The sequence below is a fragment of the Hyperoodon ampullatus genome (assembly GCF_949752795.1).
Source record: "Hyperoodon ampullatus genome assembly, chromosome: 11".
NCBI classification, from domain to species: domain Eukaryota; kingdom Metazoa; phylum Chordata; class Mammalia; order Artiodactyla; family Ziphiidae; genus Hyperoodon; species Hyperoodon ampullatus.
Window position 1 is genome coordinate 79928645 of NC_136924.1, and position 20220 is coordinate 79948864.

The 20220-nt window shown below is 42.1% G+C and overlaps 2 protein-coding genes across 4 annotated transcripts in view; both read right to left on the reverse strand.

Annotated features, from left to right (window-relative positions):
• Window positions 1–1883: 1883 nt before the first annotated feature.
• Window positions 1884–3812, reverse strand: REP15 (RAB15 effector protein; the record flags this gene model as incomplete). The annotated part of the gene is made up of 2 exons (XM_079714964.1): window positions 1884–2632; window positions 3766–3812. The coding sequence occupies 2 exons, from the start codon at window positions 3810–3812 to the stop codon at window positions 1900–1902; spliced, it is 780 nt and encodes a 259-aa protein (XP_079571090.1). The 3' UTR covers window positions 1884–1899.
• Window positions 3813–5080: 1268 nt separating this feature from the next.
• Window positions 5081–20220, reverse strand: part of PPFIBP1 (PPFIA binding protein 1) — a gene marked incomplete at both ends in the record, with an annotated part of 76723 nt that continues 61583 nt past the window's right edge. For all 3 annotated transcript variants that reach the window (XM_079714701.1, XM_079714699.1, XM_079714700.1), the window contains 6 exons: window positions 5081–5167; window positions 5309–5374; window positions 6304–6483; window positions 7976–8164; window positions 8963–9088; window positions 9637–9759. In XM_079714701.1, coding sequence (XP_079570827.1) covers window positions 5081–5167; window positions 5309–5374; window positions 6304–6483; window positions 7976–8164; window positions 8963–9088; window positions 9637–9759 — 771 coding nt within the window. The remainder of the gene's footprint in view (window positions 5168–5308; window positions 5375–6303; window positions 6484–7975; window positions 8165–8962; window positions 9089–9636; window positions 9760–20220) is intronic.

Genomic DNA, 20220 nt, shown 5'->3' on the forward strand with positions numbered 1-20220 from the left:
AGCGTTCTAATTGTGATTATATTTCATCCAATCATCAGCAAATGACGTAAGCTTTACCGTCAACTCCTCCTAATCTGACCTCTTCACCCCTCCTCCTCTGCCACTTTGGTCCAGGCTACTCTTTTCTCTCCTCTGAATTATTATAACAGTTTCTTAGCTGCCCCCACCCCAGGCTCTGCCACTCCTTCCTCCCTGCAATCTAGTCTCCACCCAGCAATCAAGTGAGGTTTTTAGTGTGTAAGTCAGATCAAGGCATGTCTGTCCCCGTATCACTCAGAGTAAAATCCAGAGTCCTTACAAATATGATCTGCTTCTCCTGTTTGCTGGCTCCTTCTCGAACCTCATCTCCTTAACAATCTCCTTCCGGGTCACTCTGCTCCATCCACACCTCCTCTGTTGCTATGCCTCAAACACATCAACTCCACTCCCGTGTCAGGCCCTTGGCACCTGCAGTTCCCTATGCCTAGAACACTCTTTCCCAGAGACCTGCACTGATGCTCTCTCCATTCAGATCGCTGGTAAATTGCCCCCTTCTCTCTGAGGCTTCCCTTAACCACGTCATATAAAATAGCATCTCCTTCACTCTCTCTCCCCTTACCCATGCTTAATTTTCCTTTATACCACCCGTGACATTTATTTAAATATGCATTTAAAATATATGTGCATGTATTTGTTTATTGTCTATCTTCCACCATTAAGAGGAAAACTCCCTGAGAGTGGGGACTTTGTTCTTTTTAATGCTGGACTGGCAGGGCATGGAACAGGGCCTACCAAGTAATAGGCATTTAATAATCATGTGGAATGAATTGATCTTCCATGTACACTTGTAAGCATTTTTTGTTTTGTTTTGTTTTGTTTTGCTTCTGTCCTCTAGAAGCATAGAGGGAAAATTATGTTTCCTTCCCTATAGTGCTGTTATAATCCCACCCAGGCTTTTAAGTAAAGATTTTTTTTAAAATAAATTTATTTATTTTTGGCTGTGTTGGGTCTTCATTTCTGTACGAGGGATTTCTCTAGTTGTGGCAAGCGGGGGCCACTCTTCATCGCGGTGCGCGGGCCTCTCACTATCGCGGCCTCTCTTGTTGTGGAGCACAGGCTCCAGACGTGCAGGCTCAGTAGTTGTGGCTCACGGGCCCAGTTGCTCCGCGGCATGTGGGATCTTCCCAGACCAGGGCTCGAACCCATATCCCCTGCATTGGCAGGCAGAGTCTCAACCACTGCGCCATCGGGGAAGCCCTAAAGATGTTTTTTATACGTGAATACATTTTCCTTACTGCAAATGCTAAACAGATGTTAATCATTATTACAAGGGTTAGTTAAATGGGTCACTGTGTTTAAATCATAGGTAAAGCTAACACTTGAGTCCCACAGGGATCCCACCAAGGTGCTCTCTGTGCAGAGGAAGCAGCTTGGGATGAGGTGTGATCAGGGTAGAGAGGAAGAGAGCCAGGCTAGGTTTTGCTTAGGAGTCCTGAAACGAAACCGGTTTTCTAAATGTAATTAAACCTGTTCTACCCACTTCCCACCCACAGAAGTCAAAACACACTTTACACTTTCAAATGCTAGACTTACTCTATCAAACACACAATTTGTTTTTCAAATCGAACTTTAAGGGTGACTTTATTATCCTCTCTTCCCACTTTAATTGTTGAATAATAAATACAAGATTAAGCTAAATTGTTACATTTTCCCTGAAATACAGGCAGGATTTTTTTCTGTCCATAATCATGATACTAAGATGTTTTGACCCAGGTGATGGTTTTCATTCAATGTGGGGTCGGGGGAGAGGAGAAAAAAGAAATCCCATGAGGGGATGATGCAAGAGGATGAACTTGCTTATTAAAATAAAATTTTTTTTCCTTTTTATCTTACAGGCCAGTCTCATCTCACGTAGCCAGTTCAGAGGATGCTAATATAAACCTTGCCCACCTCTCTCAGCCCGTCTTTCTTACTCAGACAGTTTCCAAGCAGTTCCCTGATGGAGACACAATCTTCAGTTTCCAGGATGAACTGTGCCACGGCCGTCCCTCCTGGCAAATGGCCCCTCAGTGTCTCACGTTTGATACTGTTCAGGACAACAGTACTGTCCAGGACAACAGTATGTCTGATGTCTTTAGGCTTTCCTGGCACACCAATGATAAACAGGCCCAGACAATCCTCTCCTATCAAGTTACGGAATTCTTCCAGCTTATCAAACCTACTTCTATTGCTGAAAGACCCCTCTGCCCTGGATTCTGGATTGTAGGGGTCACAAGGCTCAGATTCCACGGGAGGAAGAGAAGACATCTGTAGAGTCTGTACTGCCAGCTGGAGCCTTATTTGCTTATCGGATGCCCAAAAGGTCCAAATCCAGTCCGCCCTGAACAGGAAGGCTTGGTGCTTGGTCATCTTGGTGGTAGTAAGCCAGTTGTCAATGCCTTTTTCATGGCAGAAAGTGACAAAGTGGATTAAGAAGATCTCACTGAGAGGGTTTGGAGCTGGGCATAGATTGCTCAGCGTGTCTTCAAATCCAAGATACTCCTTCAGTTTCTGGACTGCATGGACTATAGCTCCACTGACCACCTCACAGATGCTGAGAACCTCTTTGCCATCCTTTAGAGCCAACTGCTGCGATGGTTTTTGCCCCGTTTTCCTTGCACCCACACAGCACTACTTCCGCATATCAAACAGGCGAACTATCCTTTCTCAGAGTAAGAGTTTTGCAGTGAAGTCACATCTGCTAACATGGTCCCAGTTTTCTAACTCTTCAGGGAAGGATATATACACACAGCTAAACAGACATGTAGGTCTCCCTGTTGGTCAGCTGGGTGTTGTACTCATACAGATTCCTGCTGGTTTATTAAGTTAGAGATATTAACTTTCACAAAAAAACCATCTGTCTTTTACTTGTATTCGCTCTACTTTTAATACTTGGTAACCTCTTCCAAGACATGTTTCCTTTTTCCAAATTTTAGTTTAATTAAAAATAGCACTTAGTTCTTCAAAGAACCATACATATAGAACTCACTTCCTTCTACAACTAACTTCTCCAAACCTGTAGGCAAGTCATTTCCCTTTGCTTTTCTGATATCCCTCTGCCATGAGTCCTCATCCCCCAGCTCAGCTGCCTGTGTTTCCTTTCATACAGAAGTTTCTCAAGCAAAGGCCTCAAATTTCTATGTGTTGATACATGCTATAAATCCTACTCAAACAAATTTATGGGAGTTTGTGAACTGTAAAGAGTTGGTGTTACTATTCTCTATAGCAGAAATAAAGGCTACTGGTTATTCCAAGCAAAGGAAAAGAAAGTAACAGACGATAAAAATATGAGGCAATTATCAATTGACTTTATTTCTTTTCATATGGTAATACCAGCAGTGCATAATATTTTGTAAATAAAATATATATCATCAAAAAAATTTAACCATATCACATATCATCAGTGATGTTCCATTGTCCTGAATAAAGAATACTTGGCATCTATAACAGTCTCCTGGTATTTTTAACCAGGTTTGAATAACAAATTGTTTTTCAAATGGTGACACGTATTCACATTAAAATAAAACACAAATACGGTAAGAGTCCAATACAGTTACCAAATAATGAATGATAGGGAGCAAAAGATTATTATTAGCATTGAACTATTTTAGTTATGAATAAATAGTAATTTAGTATCACAGGTTCCTTGATGAAAAGCTTGGTAGCTTGTTAGCTTGAAAGATCATACCACTGACATTCAAATACAGTTTATTAAGCAAGTCCACTGACATATACTGAACTACCCACCCTATGCCAATTTGTGAAAACCTGTCTTTACCACCATTGGCTATCATGAGTAGTGATGAAGTACTGAATAAAAAATAGAATATTCTTTCTAATGCCTCTAGAAAATAATAAACATAATAACAGTTTCTGTTGCAGCTTTCTATTTTCTTTATAAAGAATATCTGGGATCTGTGCTACAGAAAAACATGAACTGCATTTTATCATCACAATATAGCCATTGTGAAACTAATTTTGCAGCTTTGAGTTACTGAACTCTGATTGAGACAAAATATTCAGACAAGTATTCAGCTTTTTTAAAAAAATCCCATTCACTAATAGCCTGAGAAATGTACAATTAATAACATTAGGAAGACTGTTAGTATTTTGATGTAATGATATATTTAGCAAAGAGGAAGATAAGAAGCTTAATACTGTAAAGGGCTTTGTTTTGTTTGTTTCTTCAGAAATCATCTCTACAAAATTTGGGGGAGTTTCTGAATGCATTCAAGTTAATAGTATTTAAATGTCCCTCAAGTTCTCCCTTATGAGGTAAGAGGATCCAAGAATTAAGGTTGAAATTCTTAAAAAGCTATTCAACAATTTTGTGATGTATCATCAAAGAAGGGGTATTTCATATATGCTAATTTAGTCTGCATGATCAACATCATTAAATTCAGTTTTGGAGAAAGACAGATCATTTATGACCTCTCCAAGAACCAGCTGGTATACGAAAATTTTGATCACTGTATTTTTTCTTAATGTGATCTTTTTACCATCTTCCTTATGTCACAAAATAAAAGTTCTATTTTCTATGTACTAAGTATATACATATATTTAGAAAAATATATAAAAATGGGACAATATGTGGAGGCAGGTGGAGGTGTGGCTGGCATTTAGTGGGCACACTGAATGCTTAAAGAAATTCCACATGTTGATTTTGAAAGCACATAACGTCCTGCTTCAAGGGCTGCAGTGCTGTCAAAAATCATTCCCTCACTGGTTACTGCTTCCCAAATCCTCCACGCTGTGAATGTAGATGGAAACACTAGGGCAAAATACTCATATGAAATGCAACACTTTAAATAGAATATATCACAGATTTTTTTTCTTTACATTAAATAGAGGAAAAACAATTACACTCTCATTCACCAGTGTCTTCTTTGTCATGGCAACTTTAGAATCGGCACCTAGTCCCTGCTCTCCATTTCCACTTCTAAATGAGAAGTGGGAACGATGAACAATAAACAATCTGTTGCTTACTGTAGATACTGTGACCGTTTGAGAAATAAAGTGGAACAAAGATGAAGGGCTCCCCGTGCTCATCCAGGTGCTGCGGTCAGACGTTGGAGTCTTCATCGGTGATGCTGGCGCTGGGGGAACGGGCGGCAAAATCTTTAAACATGTCGTCTTCCTTTAACATGTGCTGGAAGACAAGGAGGTGGGAGTCACACACACTGAGGGCCACGCGCTCTGCACGACCCGCTCTCCACTACACATGCAGTCCTTTGGGGTCATTGTCAAACTTATTTCTAGAAGAACATTTGAAATTCGTTTTACAACTTACGGTTAGATTGTTGATGCCCTCGGAGAATGCGCCTATCTGTCTCACTGTCCCTTCTGAGTCTTCCATCTGCAATGAACATACCAGGACATGACTACTCATGTGCAATAATTTCAAGGAAAGTACAGCAAAATGAACAGAAATCTGAGAAGAAATAGTGCAAGTGGTACTGAACGGGGTAGGAGCAACAGAACAATTCTGTTGCATCTCCTCCCACTAATGCAACTGGATGTTAAAGATGAGAAGAAACACTTTACGGGCACATGTAGCCTAATGCTCTGATGGTGACAATGGCACCAGCAGACTGTTAATTAGAAGGCAATATTCAGATGCAGGCCCTCATACTGAAAAGGCTAAGGAGTATGAGCTGTCCATTCCTGACTTGTTTTTTTTTTTTGCGGTATGCGGGCCTCTGACTGTTGTGGCCTCTCCCGTTGTGGAGCACAGGCTCCAGACGTGCAGGCTCAGCGGCCATGGCTCACGGGCCCAGCCGCTCCACGGCATGTGGGATCTTCCCGGACCGGGGCACGAACCCCTGTTCCCTGCATTGGCAGGTGGACTCTCAACCACTGCACCACCAGGGAAGCCCCTGACTTGTTTTAATACATAGATTTCCTTAATACCGAGACAGTATAACATAGGTAAATAGCACAGGCTTTGAAACCAGCCGGGCAGGTTAGAATCCCAGTGATTCTGCCAGCTCTTCTATCTTGTGTAAGTTACTTAACCATTCTGTGTCTCGGTTTCCTTATCTCTAAAATGAGGATAACAATACTCCCCATGTATTAGGATTACCCTGAACATTAACATGTTACATGCTTAGGGTAGTGCCTGGGATGTAGTGAGCAATCTGTTAAGTGCTCGCTTTTATCTTATTATTCTTTATTTGTAGGCATTTAAGGAAAATGTCTTTGGTTAGTAGACACAGTGCACAAAGTTTTCATTTAGTGTTTCAATACTGGAAGAACTTTAGAACAGGTATATAGGGTTACACTTACCTGCTCTAACCGGTCCAAGTCGTCCTCATCATACAGGTGCATGTCCAAACCAGGCTTAAATCCTTTCTTAGATGTACCTCCTGAGGCCTGTCCCAATTCCATTGGACAAACATATTCCTCCCCATCTTCCTGTTTCTTCTTTCTCAGATTCCCAAAATTGCTGAAGGTAAGTTTCTTTGGCTTTAAAAGAAAAGCAAACAAAAACATCCAGGGACTTGATAAAATTCATATGACAAAGGACCAATAACACATATAATTTAATTATTCACACCACAGAGAAAAGCAATTGGATGATTAAGTGGGTATAAGAAAAACAAAGGCATCCTAGGCATATGACTGACATCCAAATGTGATAAAGGATCCTTATCATGACTCTCAGAAGATTAAGCTTGTCCTCCTTATTCATACCAACTAGCTGGGTAGTCACTGTGAAAAGCAAAATATGCCAAGAGCCATAGTTTTGATAGACAGACCTTAATGCAATGAGATTTCGCAGGGCTGAATTCAATTTTGCAAGGTTTTCCAATCTAAGATCAGCAAAAGAAAATGGCCATTACTGTATTTTCTTTTTGGGTAAGGCTATGATTATCCTGTATGCCTGTTATGCTTCCATAACAGGACTGGTAACTGCTGAAAAGAAACCCACTTTACTGGAGAGAGAATTTCCAGTGAGAGAAGAGAAACTCCGTCTTTTTACTGGATAGTCCCTGAGACTATATGTTAAAAGGAGATGGTGACCAGGCTGACGCTGGGAATTTAAATAGAACAGCATCTCTCAGAGGTTTCAAATCTGGTACATCTTTTTTTTTTTTTTTTTTTTTTTGCGGTACGTGGTCCTCTCACTGTTGCGGCCTCTCGCGTTGCGGAGCACAGGCTCCGGACGCGCAGGCTCAGCGGCCATGGCTCACGGGCCCAGCCACTCCATGGCACGTGGGATCTTCCCGGACCGGGGCACGAACCTGTGTCCCCTGCATCGGCAGGTGGACTCTCAACCACTGCGCCACCAGGGAAGCCCCTAAATCTGGTATATCTTTTAAGGGAGAAAGGGAGCTAAAGAGGAAGTGTCCGGTAGGTAAAAGTGGTTTAAAAAAAGAAGTTTGTGGAGGAGCCACATTTGTGGAGAAATCAATCAACCCTACCTCTACATCCCGTTAGCTGAGATAACGGACTCAGAAGAGCTCAAGGAAGAGTGATTTACAGAAGAAAAAGTGATCTGAATTTGGTATGATCCATGAATCCAGGTAAATCTGGAGATACCCATTCTCTGCTGGTCTACTGTGGATCATTTCTTAATTATCTTTTCCTAGCTTGCAAGGCTGGTTAATGATAAGTATGAGAAGAAATCCTCCTCTTAATGCTTGATTTATCCATAGGATAACTGCAATCAATACTGGGCCCAAGTCATGGGCTTTCTGCATTGGCAAAACATCCATTATAGAAGCCAACACCAGGTTCCTTATATTGTTAACGCTAATAAAATAAATGATTTGAGCAAAGATTCCCCCCAGAAGGAAACCTTCAAAAATGCATTTTCCTAATTACTCTTAAAGATGCATTTACCTTCAACTCATCCACAAAACTTAGTAAAGCTCAGAAAATGGGATAGCCAGCTAACAGTCAAAACTGAGCCTTTGCTAAAGGCAACTATTAAATGGTAGGAGCTTGAACCAACCTTCACTTTGGCAGTAGCTGTTAAAAGTACATAATCTGGTAACTCCATGGCATCCCGCTTCTGGTGTTGGGCCTCAGCACCGATCAGAAGGTTGAAATGAGTGGCCAAGTGTCTTCGCAGCAGGGTCTTGCTTGGTGGGATGTTCAGTAACTGAGCCATTGTTTCCACATTAAACCGAGGTTCTAGAACCTACAGGAAAAAGTAAGATTCTTTAACATACCAGGTATCGTACATGTCTGCATTGTGCTTTATAATCTGCGAAGTTCTTTCATTTAGTTGTCTCCAATGGCCCTCTCAACAGCCCAGTGAGATAGACTATGGACTTTGATCTTCAATTTAAATATCTTTTCTTTGTTTTGCCTAAGCTAGTGAGAAGTAGAGCTGGTCCTGACATCCAGGCATTACAAAGTCAGGGCTTCTGCCTCTCTGAAGTGGTACCTTTGGGAGCCAACTCCTTATGCAACATCAACGTGCAGAAATATAATCTGCATATTTGCAGGGATTTTAAAACATGATCATATGAGAACCAGTGGCCAGATGTTATCCAACATGAAAGAGGATAATAAAAGAGAAATGGGTTTAAATCCAATCTAGACTTATATGATATAAATAAAATATATGGGACAGGGCTTCCCTGGTGGCGCAGTGGTTGAGAGTCCCCCCACGGGTTCGTGCCCCGGTCTGGGAAGATCCCACATGCCACAGAGCAGCTGGGCCCGTGAGCCATGGCCACTGAGCCTGTGCGTCCAGAGCCTGTGCTCCACAACGGGAGAGGCTGCAATAGTGAGAGGCCCACGTACCACAAAAAAAAAAAAAAAAAAAAATATGGGACAGAATACTCTGAAAGTAAAGATTCACTCGAAATGTTGCAGGCGAGTTCAGTTAGATGACTTTAGGATCGTGACCAGCAACAGGTAATAGCCTACTCATTAGACTAATGGAAACACAGTGATAAGAAGTCGGTTTTAAATGAAAACAGAGTTTTACCATGAGCCCACCATGGACACCACTGCCTCTGAGATTGGGGGCATATTCCGCCAAGTCCACGGAGCGCAGCCACTCCATCACGCGATGATTGGTCCACTGCTGAACCTCTGATGGGGTGATGCTATTCTGTGGGAACAAACCACCACCCAGAGCTTCAGTCACTGACTATGGGGTTCCAAATATTAAACCTGCATGCTCATTCTGAAGAGCCTGTCTCATGGAGCGGAATTGTTCTACATCCCACTAAATGTTGATAGAGAAAAAGGTAAAAAGGTGTTTGCTGGTTTGAATTCTCTTTTAAGGAATCTGTGTCCCAGAGTTTTAAGTTTCTTGCACACTAATAAAGCAGTGCTTTAGGAAAGGTAGTCTTTACAGTGATACTTAACTTCGGGGCTTCAGGAGGCAAGAAAATAAAATAGACCCAAGAATGGAGGAAGGAAAACTAAAACACAATCCTTGGCTTCTGTTATACAGGTAGAACCATCACGGGGGGAAAGGAAGGAATACAGGAAGACAAAGCCTAAGAAGTAAATGAGGCTGGATTTGAGGCTCTGAGGGAACCAAATGCTTTCCTTCCCTGAAGGCTCCAAGAGGAAATGGGTCTTAGTGTCTCCACACGGGCAGTCACATGCACGGAATGTGTATGCTGTGTAAACCTCAACCTCAGATGCTACCTCGTCAGAGGGTCGCCTCCGCAGACAGTTTGGCTCAAAGTTATTGATCCTCAGGACCTGGATGGCCCTCTTGATACTGAGATGATGGAGCACGCTCATGACCTTCAAAGACAGTAAGTCATCCTGCAAAACAAAACAAAAAGAGGCGCTCACTGAGCAGACCTAGAGCAGGAGAACCTTCTCAGGGAAACCTCAGAAAACAATTAAAAGTAGAAGTGCACCTCTAACAATAGGCCTCAAGGGTTTGTCAGGATTTTCAAAGCTTTTATGTAGTAACAGAACTCTTTTTCCTGTGCTGAACAAAATTTTCTCTAGGACCCCAGTATACAATAGAAGGGAACCAAAATTCATGTTGTCCCAACTGAAGCTGACTTCTACCTGTTTCTCTCTCTTCCACTGAGATAAGATTGTGGGACTGCACAGCTCTGAAAAACACAGTTTGAAAAGCACTCGCTAGGCCACTACAAAAGGTGACCTGCTTTGATTTGATTTGATAAAGCAGATAACTGAGAGCAAGCAATGTTCACCGATGACCAAGAGCTGGTTTTCTGAGCTACGGCACATCACAGTTTGGGGGGAAAACCAGAAGAGTGCTCCTATTATACTATCCCCCCAGCCTCAAGAAATCTCTGGTTCTAGAATATTGTGCTTTATCTAGCAGACGCTGTGAACAGTTTTGGAAAAATTATATGTTAATCAATGCAAAGCTTCTGGTGAGAAGCAAGAGAGAAGAGAAATGAAGAAGTTATATGTAGCAACATATATGACCAAGTGATTCCTTTAAGGAATAACTTTCACCAGTCTGTGGCTACTGGGAACTTTTCAAACACACCAAAACAAATTATTTTAGAAGAAGGTGATTTGGGGGAGTGGGGGGCCCGTGTCAAGATAAGCACCAATCTACTTCCAAACACGCCCAGAAAATACACAAGGAAAACATCCATTTTAGGCACACCGTACCGAGAGCACATTTCTTATACAGGAAAAAAATTAACCTATTACAGAGATATTTTAAAAATAAAATTATAAAACAGTTTAAATCCTTAAGACTACTTACTGAGGAAAAATTATTTCCTGAATTTTTTTCTAGATTAATGTCTTAAAAACAGTGCCTGAGGATAAGTTAGAGAGGGCATTTTAACATATTTTAATCTAAGATTGAGACACCCATTCAAAACATTTCCACGTGGGTTATGCATAATGTTTACAATGTAAATTAAATGTTCATTATTTTAGTTTAAGGTATTTTAAAAGTAGGGATTTCTTTTAAGTCAAGACACGCTTTTTTGAGGGGGGATTTTAGCCAAGCTTTTTTTTTTGGTGGTACGCCACTGCTGTGGCCTCTCCCGTTGCGGAGCACAGGCTCCGGACGCGCAGGCTCAGCAGCCATGGCTCACGGGCCCAGCCACTCCGCAGCAATGTGGGATCTTCACGGACCGGGGCACGAACCTGTGTCCCCTGCATCGGCAGGCGGACTCTCAACAACTGCGCCACCAGGGGAGCCCTGGGGGGTGGGGGTGGGATTTTTAAAAATCTCTTAAGTAATTTTAGATTTACAGAAGAGTTTCCAAAGATAGTACAGAGTCCCACAGACCCTTCACCCAGCTTCTTCTAATGTTAACACCTTATATAACCACGATATTCAGCAAAACTAAGAAATTAACACGGACAATAATAAAATTCAATTAAACTCAGGATTTATTCAGATTTCACCAGTTTTTCTACTAGGTCCTTTTTCTGACCCAGGATCCAATCCAGGATACCAATTTCAAACAGACTTTTTGTGACTTAGGATTTCCAGGGTCAAATTTTCTAAGGTAATTTATTCTTTTATAGCCACAAAGGTTATACATTTGCCTTCTGTGATTTTCAGCCTCAATTTGCTCACATTCCCACAGGAACATACCCATACCTAGATAGGCAGGCAAACAGGCACAAATGCTCTATGACTTCCTACTACTTGCTAACAGTGGAAACTTGGTTAAGTTACCCAATTTCTCAATTCTTTTGTTTCCTCATCTGAAAGCTGGGGATAACAGAGTGCTAAGTCCAGGACTGCTGAGAACTGAGTATTAATTATGAGTAAAGTGTTTGAAAGAGTGTCTGGCACACAGTAAGTATGCAACATGCCACACGCTGGTGTTATTTTACCTTCAGTTTACATGATGTGCCCACCACGGTTCAGACTTGGGTTCAGGGAAGGAGAAGAAAATGAGCTGAATCCCAAATTTCTTTTATTTTTTTTTATTTATTTATTTATTTTATTTATTTATTTTTTTTATTAGTTTCTGCTTTATAACAAAGTGAATCAGTCACACGTATACACCTGTTCCCACATCCCCTCCCTCATGCATCTCCCTCCCTCCCACCCTCCCCATCCCACCCCCCCAGGCGGTCACAAAGCACCGAGCCGATCTCCCCGCGCTCCGTGGCTGCCCCCCACCATCCATCTACCTTACGTTTGGTAGTGTATATATGTCCATGCCTCTCTTTCCCTTTGTCACAGCTTACCCTTCCCCTTCCCCATATCCTCAAGTCCATTCTCAAGTAGGTCTGTGTCTTTATTCCCGTTTTACCCCTAGGTTCTTCATGACATTTTTTTTTTTTTTAAATTCCATATATATGTGTTAGCATATGGTATTTGTCTTTCTCTTTCTGACTTACTTCACTCTGTATGACAGACTCTAGGTCTATCCACCTCATTACAAATAGCTCAGTTTCATTTCTTTTTATGGCTGAGTAATATTCCATTGTATATATGTGCCACATCTTCTTTATCCATTCATCCGATGATGGACACTTAGGTTGTTTCCAGCTCCAGGCTATTGTGAATAGAGCTGCAATGAACATTTTGGTACATGTCTCTTTTTGAATTATGGTTTTCTCAGGGTATATGCCTAGTAGTGGGATTGCTGGGTCATATGGTAGTTCTATTTTTAGTTTTTTAAGGAACCTCCATACTGTTCTCCATAGTGGCTGTACCAATTCACATTCCCACCAGCAGTGCAAGAGTGTTCCCTTTTCTCCACACCCTCTCCAGCATTTATTGTTTCTAGATTTCTTGATGATGGCCATTCTGACTGGTGTGAGATGATATCTCATTGTAGTTTTGATTTGCATTTCTCTAATGATTAATGATGTTGAGCATTCTTTCATGTGTTTGTTGGCAGTCTGTATATCTTCTTTGGAGAAATGCCTATTTAAGTCTTCTGCCCATTTTTGGATTGGGTTGTTTGTTTTTTTGCTATTGAGCTGCATGAGCTGTTTATAAATTTTGGAGATTAATCCTTTGTCAGTTGCTTCATTTGCAAATATTTTCTCCCATTCTGAGGGTTGTCTTTTGGTCTTGTTTATGGTTTCCTTTGCTGTGCAAAAGCTTTGAAGTTTCATTAGGTCCCATGTGTTTATCATTGTTTTTATTTCCATTTCTCTAGGAGGTGGGTCCAAAAGGATCTTGCTGTGATTTATGTCATAGAGTGTTCTACCTATGTTTTCCTCTAGGAGTTTGATAGTTTCTGGCCTTACATTTAGGTCTTTAATCCATTTTGAGCTTATTTTTGTGTATGGTGTTAGGGAATGATCTAATCTCATACTTTTACATGTCCCTGTCCAGTTTTCCCAGCACCACTTATTGAAGAGGCTGTCCTTTCTCCACTGTACATTCCTGCCTCCTTTATCAAAGATAAGTTGGCCATATGTGCGTGGGTTTATCTCTGGGCTTTCTATCCTGATCCACTGATCTATCTTTCTGTTTTTATGCCAGTACCACACTGTCTTAATTACTGTAGCTTTGTAGTATAGTCTGAAGTCAGGCAGCCTGATTCCTCCAGCTCCGTTTTTCGTTCTCAAGATTGCTTTGGCTATTCGGGGTCTTTTGTTTTTCCAAACAAATTTTGAAATTTTTTGTTCTACTTCTGTGAAAAATGCCAGTGGTAGTTTGATAGGGATTGCATTGAATCTGCAGATTGCTTTGGGTAGTAGAGTCATTTTCACAATATTGATTCTTCCAATCCAGGAGCATGGTATATCTCTCCATCTATCTATATCATCCTCAATTTCTTTCATCAGTGTCTTATAATTTTCTGCATACAGGTCTTTTGTCTCCTTAGGTAGGTTTATTCCTAGATATTGTATTCTTTTTGTTGCAATGGTAAATGGGAGTGTTTTCTTGATCTCACTTTCAGATTTTTCATCATTAGTGTACAGGAATGCCAGAGATTTCTGTGCATTAATTTTGTATCCTGCTACTTTACCAAATTCATTGATTAGCTCTAGTAGTTTTTCGGTAGCATCTTTAGGATTCTCTATGTATAGTATCATGTCATCTGCAAACAGTGACAGCTTTACTTCTTCTTTTCCAATTTGGATTCCTTTTATTTCCTTTTCTTCTCTGATTGCTGTGGCTAAAACTTCCAAAACTAGGTTGAATAAGAGTGGTGAGAGTGGGCAGCCTTGTCTTGTTCCTGATCTTAGTGGAAATGGTTTCAGTTTTTCACCATTGAGGACAATGTTGGCTGTGGGTTTGTCATATATGGCCTTTATTATGTTGAGGAAAGTTCCCTCTATGCCTACTTTCTGCAGGGTTTTTATCATAAATGGGTGTTGAATTTTGTCGAAAGCTTTCTCTGCATCTATTGAGATGATCATATGGTTTTTCTCCTTCAACTTGTTAATATGGTGTATCACATTGATTGATTTGCGTATATTGAAGAATCCTTGCATTCCTGGAATAAACCCCACTTGATCATGGTGTATGATCCTTTTAATGTGCTGTTGGATTCTGTTTGCTAGTATTTTGTTGAGGATTTTTGCATCTATGTTCATCAGTGATATTGGCCTGTAGTTTTCTTTCTTTGTGACATCCTTGCCTGGTTTTGGTATCAAGGTGATGGTGGCCTCGTAGAATGAGTTTGGGAGTGTTCCTTCCTCTGATATTGTTTGGAAGAGTTTGAGAAGGATGGGTGTTAGCTCTTCTCTAAATGTTTGATAGAATTCGCCTGTGAAGCCATCTGGTCCTGGGCTTTTGTTTGATGGAAGATTTTTAATCACAGTTTCAATTTCAGTGCTTGTGATTGGTCTGTTCATATTTTCTATTTCTTCCTGAGTCAGTCTTGGTAGGTTGTGCATTTCTAAGAATTTGTCCATTTCTTCCAGGTTGTCCATTTTATTGGCATAGAGTTGCTTATAGTAATCTCTCATGATCTTTTGTATTTCTGCAGTGTCAGTTGTTACTTCTCCTTTTTCATTTCTAATTCTACTGATTTGAGTCTTCTCCCTTCTTTTCTTGATGAGTCTGGCTAATGGTTTGTCAATTTTGTTTATCTTCTCAAAGAACCAGCTTTTAGTTTGGTTGATCTTTGCTATCGTTTCCTTCATTTCTTTTTCATTTATTTCTGATCTGATCTTTATGATTTCTTTCCTTCTGCTAACTTTGGGGGTTTTTTGTTCTTCTTTCTCCAATTGCTTTAGGTGCAGGGTCAGGTTGTTTACTCGAAATGTTTCCTGTTTCTTAAGGTGGGATTGTATTGCTATAAACTTCCCCCTTAGAACTGCTTTTGCTGCGTCCCATAGGTTTTGGGTCGTCGTGTCTCCATTGTCATTTGTTTCTAAGTATTTCTTAATTTCCTCTTTTTTTTTTTTTTTTTTTTTTGCATTACGTGGGCTTCTCACTGCTGTGGCCTCTCCCGTTGCGGAGCACAGGCTCTGGACGCGCAGGCCCAGTAGCCATGGCTCACGGGCCTAGCCGCTCCGCGGCATGTGGGATCCTCCCAGACCGGGGCACGAACCCGCGTCCCCTGCATCGGCAGGCGGACTCTCAACCACTGCGCCACCAGGGAAGCCCTTAATTTCCTCTTTGATTTCTTCAGTGATCACTTCATTATTGAGTAGTGTATTGTTTAGCCTCCATGTGTTTGTATTTTTTACAGATCTTTTCCTGTAATTGATGTCTAGTCTCATAGCATTGTGGTCGGAAAAGATACTTGATACAATTTTAATTTTCTTAAATTTACCAAGGCTTGATTTGTGACCCAAGATATGATCTATCCTGGAGAATGTTCCATGAGCACTTGAGAAAAATGTGTATTCTGTCGTTTTTGGGTGGAATGTCCTATAAATATCAATTAAGTCCATCTTGTTTAATGTATCATTTAAAGCTTGTGTTTCCTTATTTATTTTCATTTTGGATGATCTGTCCATTGGTGAAAGTGGGGTGTTAAAGTCCCCTACTATGATTGTGTTACTGTCGATTTCCCCTTTTATGGCTGTTAGTATTTGCCTTATGTATTGAGGTGCTCCTATGTTGGGTGCATAAATATTTACAATTGTTATATCTTCTTCTTGGATCGATCCCTTTATCGTTATGTAGTGTCCTTCTTTGTCTCTTCTAATAGTCTTTATTTTAAAGTCTATTTTGTCTGATATAAGAATTGCTACTCCAGCTTTCTTTTGATTTCCATTTGCATGGAATATCTTTTTCCATCCCCTTACTTTCAATCTGTATGTGTCTCTAGGTCTGAAGTGGGTCTCTTGTAGACAGCATATATATGGGTCTTGTTTTTGTATCCATTCAGCCACTCTGTGTCTTTTGGTGGGAGCATTTAGTCCATTTACATTTAAGGTAATTATTGATATGTATGTTCCTATTCCCATTTCCTTAATGGCTTTGGGTTCGTTATTGTAGGTATAGTCCTGTTGTGTTTCTTGCCTAGAGAAGTTCCTTTAGCATTTGTTGTAAAGCTGGTTTGGTGGTGCTGAACTCTCTCAGCTTTTGCTTGTCTGTAAACGTTTTAATTTCTCCATCAAATCTGAATGAGATCCTTGCTGGGTAGAGTAATCGTGGTTGCAGGTTTTTCTCCTTCATCACTTTAATTATGTCCTGCCACTCCCTTCTGGCTTGTAGAGTTTCTGCTGAGAGATCAGCTGTTATCCTGATGGGGATTCCCTTGTGTGTTATTTGTTTTTTTTTTGCCTTGCTGCTTTTAATATGATTTCTTTGTGTTTAATTTTTGACAGTTTAATATGTGTCTTGGCGTATTTCTCCTTGGATTTATTCTGTATGGACTCTCTGTGCCTCCTGGACTTGATTAACTATTTACTTCCCCATAGTAGGGAAGTTTTCAACTATAATCTCTTCAAATATTTTCTCAGTCCCTTTCTTTTTCTCTTCTTCTTCTGGAACCCCTATAATTCGAATGTTGGTGCGTTTAATGTTGTCCCAGAGGTCTCTGAGACTGTCCTCTGTTCTTTTCATTCTTTTTTCTTTATTTTGCTCTGCATCAGTTATTTCCACTATTTTATCTTCCACCTCACTTATCCGTTCTTCTGCCTCAGTTATTCTGCTATTGATCCCATCTAGAGTATTTTTCATTTCATTTATTGTGTTTTTAATCGATGCTTGATTCATCTTTAGTTCTTCTAGGTCCTTGTTAACTGTTTCTTGCATATTGTCTATTCTATTTCCAAGATTTTGGATCTGGGAAATAGAATCTTGGATCAGCTTTACTATCATTATTCTGAATTCTTTTTCAGGTAGACTGCCTATTACCTCTTCATTTGTTAGGTCTGGTAGGTTTTTATCTTGCTCCTTCACCTGCTGTGTGTTTTTCTGCTTTCTCATTTTGCTTATGTTACTGTGTTTGGGGTCTCCTTTTTGCAGGCTGCAGATTCGTAGTTCCCGTTGTTTTTGGTGTCTGTCCCCCGTGGCTAAGGTTGTTTCAGTAGGTTGTGTAGGCTTCCTGGTGGGGGGGACTAATGCCTGTGTTCTGGTGGTTGAAGCTCGATCTTGTCTTTCTGGTGGACAGGTCCACGTCTGGTGGTGTGTTTTGGGGTGCCTGTGGCCTTATTATGTTTTTAGGTATCCTCTCTGCTAATGGGTGGGGTTGTGTTCCTGCCTTGCTAGTTGCTTGGCATAGGGTGACCAGCACTGTAGCTTGCTGGTCGTTGACTGAAGCTGGGTGCTGGTGTTGAGATGGAGATCCCTGGGAGATTTTCGCTGCTTGATATTATGTGGAGCTGGGAGGTCTCTTGTGGACCCGTGTCCTGAAGTTGGCTCTCCCACTTCAGAGGCACAGCACTAACTCCTGGCTGCAGCACCAAGAGCCTTTCATCCACCCGGCTCAGAATAACAGTGAGAAAAAGTAGAAAGAAATAATTAGTAGAAGACAGAAAGAGAGATTGAAAGAAAGGAAGAAGGGAAGTAAGGAAGGAAGGAAGGAAGAAAGAAAGAAAGGAGGGAGGGAGGAAGGATGGAAAGAAAGGAAAGAAAGGAGGGAGGGAGGGAGGAATGAAAGCAAAAGGAAGAGTGAATGGAAGAAGAGAGGGAGGGAGGGAGGAAGGAAAGAAAGAAAGAAAGGAGGGAGGGAGGGAGGGAGGAAGGAAAGAAAAAGAAAGTGGAAAGAAGAAGGGTGGGAGGGAGGGAGGGATGGAGGAAAGAAAAAGACAGAAGGAAAGGAGGAGCGGAGGGAGGGAGGGAGGAAGGGAAGGGAGGAAAAAAAGAAAGAGCAGGTAAAGTAAAATAGAATAAAGTATGAAATGTAGTAGCGTTATTAAAATTAAAAAGTAATTATTGAAAAAAAACACGGACCGAAAGAACCCTGGGACATATGGTGGAAGCAAAGCTATACAGAGAGAATCTTACACAGAAGATTACACATACACATTCACAAAAAGAGAGCAGGGGGAAAAATCAAAAATCTTGCTCTCCAAGTCCACCTCCTCGATTTGGGATAATTCGTTGTAAAAAGAGGAAAAGGGCGAAAAGTCTGAAATCTTGCTAAGTCCACCTCCTTAATTTGGGATAATTCGTTGTAAAAAGAGGGGAAAAAAGGGGGGGGGGAAGTCTTAAATCTTGTCCTCAAGGTCCACTTCCTCAATTTGGGATGATTCGCTGTCCATTCATGCACTCCACAGACGCAGGGCACATCAAATGGACCGTGGAGCTTTAATCCGCTGCCTCGGAGGCTGCACAGAGAGATTTCCCTGTCTCTGCTCTCACAGCTCCCGGGTCTGAGCCTTGGACCTGGCCCCGCCTCTGCGCGTAGGTCGCCGGAGGGCGTCCGTTCTTCGCTCAGACAGGACGGGTTTAAAGGAGCCGCTGATTCGGGGGCTCTGGCTCACTCAGGCAGAGGGGAGGGAGGGGAATGCCCTCTCCTCGCGCACCAGGCAACAAAAGGGAAAAAAGTCTCTTGCCTCTCCGGTAGCTCCAGACCCTTTCCCCGGACTCCCTCCGGGCTAGCACTAACCCCTTCAGGCTCTCTTCCTGCCGCCAGCCCCAGACCTCTCCCTGCGCTCCGACTGAAAGCCGATACCCGAGCCTCAGCTCCCAGCCCCGCCCGCCCTGGCGGCCGAGCAGACAAGTCTCTCGGGCTGGTGTGTGCCTGAGGGCACCGATCCTCTGTGCCAAAATCTCTCTGCTTTGCCCTCCACACCCCTGTTGCTGTGCTCTCCTCCGCTACTCCGAAGCTTTCCCCCTCCGCCACCTGCAGTCTCCGCCCTTGAAGGGGCTTGTAGTGTGTAGAAACCTTCCCTCCTTCACGGCTCCCTCCCACTGTTGCAGGTCCCGTCCATATCCTATTGTCTCTGTTTATTCTTTTTTTCTTTTCTTTTGACCTACCCAGGTATGTGGGGAGTTTCTTGCCTTTTGGGGGGTCTGAGGTCTTCTGTCAGCGTTCAGTAGGTGTTCTGTTGGAGTTGTTCCACGTGTAGATGAATTTCTGATGTATCTGTGGGGAGGAAGGTGATCTCCGCGTCTTACTCTTCCGCCATCTTCCTCCGGCTCTTCCTACTAATGATTTTATTAGTTGAAGATCCAAGAACAAGTAGCAAGTCACTTCTCTGCTTCATGGGGTATTCAAGCCAGAACGTGATGATTCCAAGATTTCCAGAGTCTGCTGAGCCCTGAGCTCGCTGCCTCTCCCGCCTCAGGAGGTGCTCGGTCCGTCCCTCGCGGAGCCTCTGCAGCTTCTGCCTGAGGAGCTTTCAGGCTTTATTTGAGCGTTTCTTTTCCAGACCGGGTCTAGAATTTGCCACAGCTGGGCCGGGTCCGACTTAGAAACCCTTCCGGGTCTAAGTGAGCGTTTCTTTTCCAGACCAGGTCTAGAATTAGCCACAGCTCGGCCGGGTCCGACTTCCCAAATTTCTTTGATATTGAAAAATTCCTAAATAAGTTGTTAGCTGTTTGAAACTTTCAACTTATTTTAAAAAGATACTTGTGGTAGGGGACTTCCCTGGTGGCGCAGTGGTTAAGAATCCGCCTGCCAATGCAGGGGACACGGGTTCGAGCCCTGGTCCTGGAAGATCCCACATGCCACGGAGCAGCTAAGCCTGTGCGCCACAACTACTGAGCCTGTGCTCTAGAGCCCACGTGCCACAACTACTGAAGCTCGCGCGCCTAGAGCCCTTGCTCCACAGCAAGAGAAGCCACCGCAGTGAGAAGCCCGTGCACTGCAATGAAGAGTTGCCCACGCGCAGCAACGAAGACCCAGCGCAGCCAATAAATAAATAAATAAATTTCTAAAAAAAAAAAAAAAAGATACTTGTGGTAGTTGAATCCACAAAAGGCCGTTTAAATAAAAGCATCTTAGG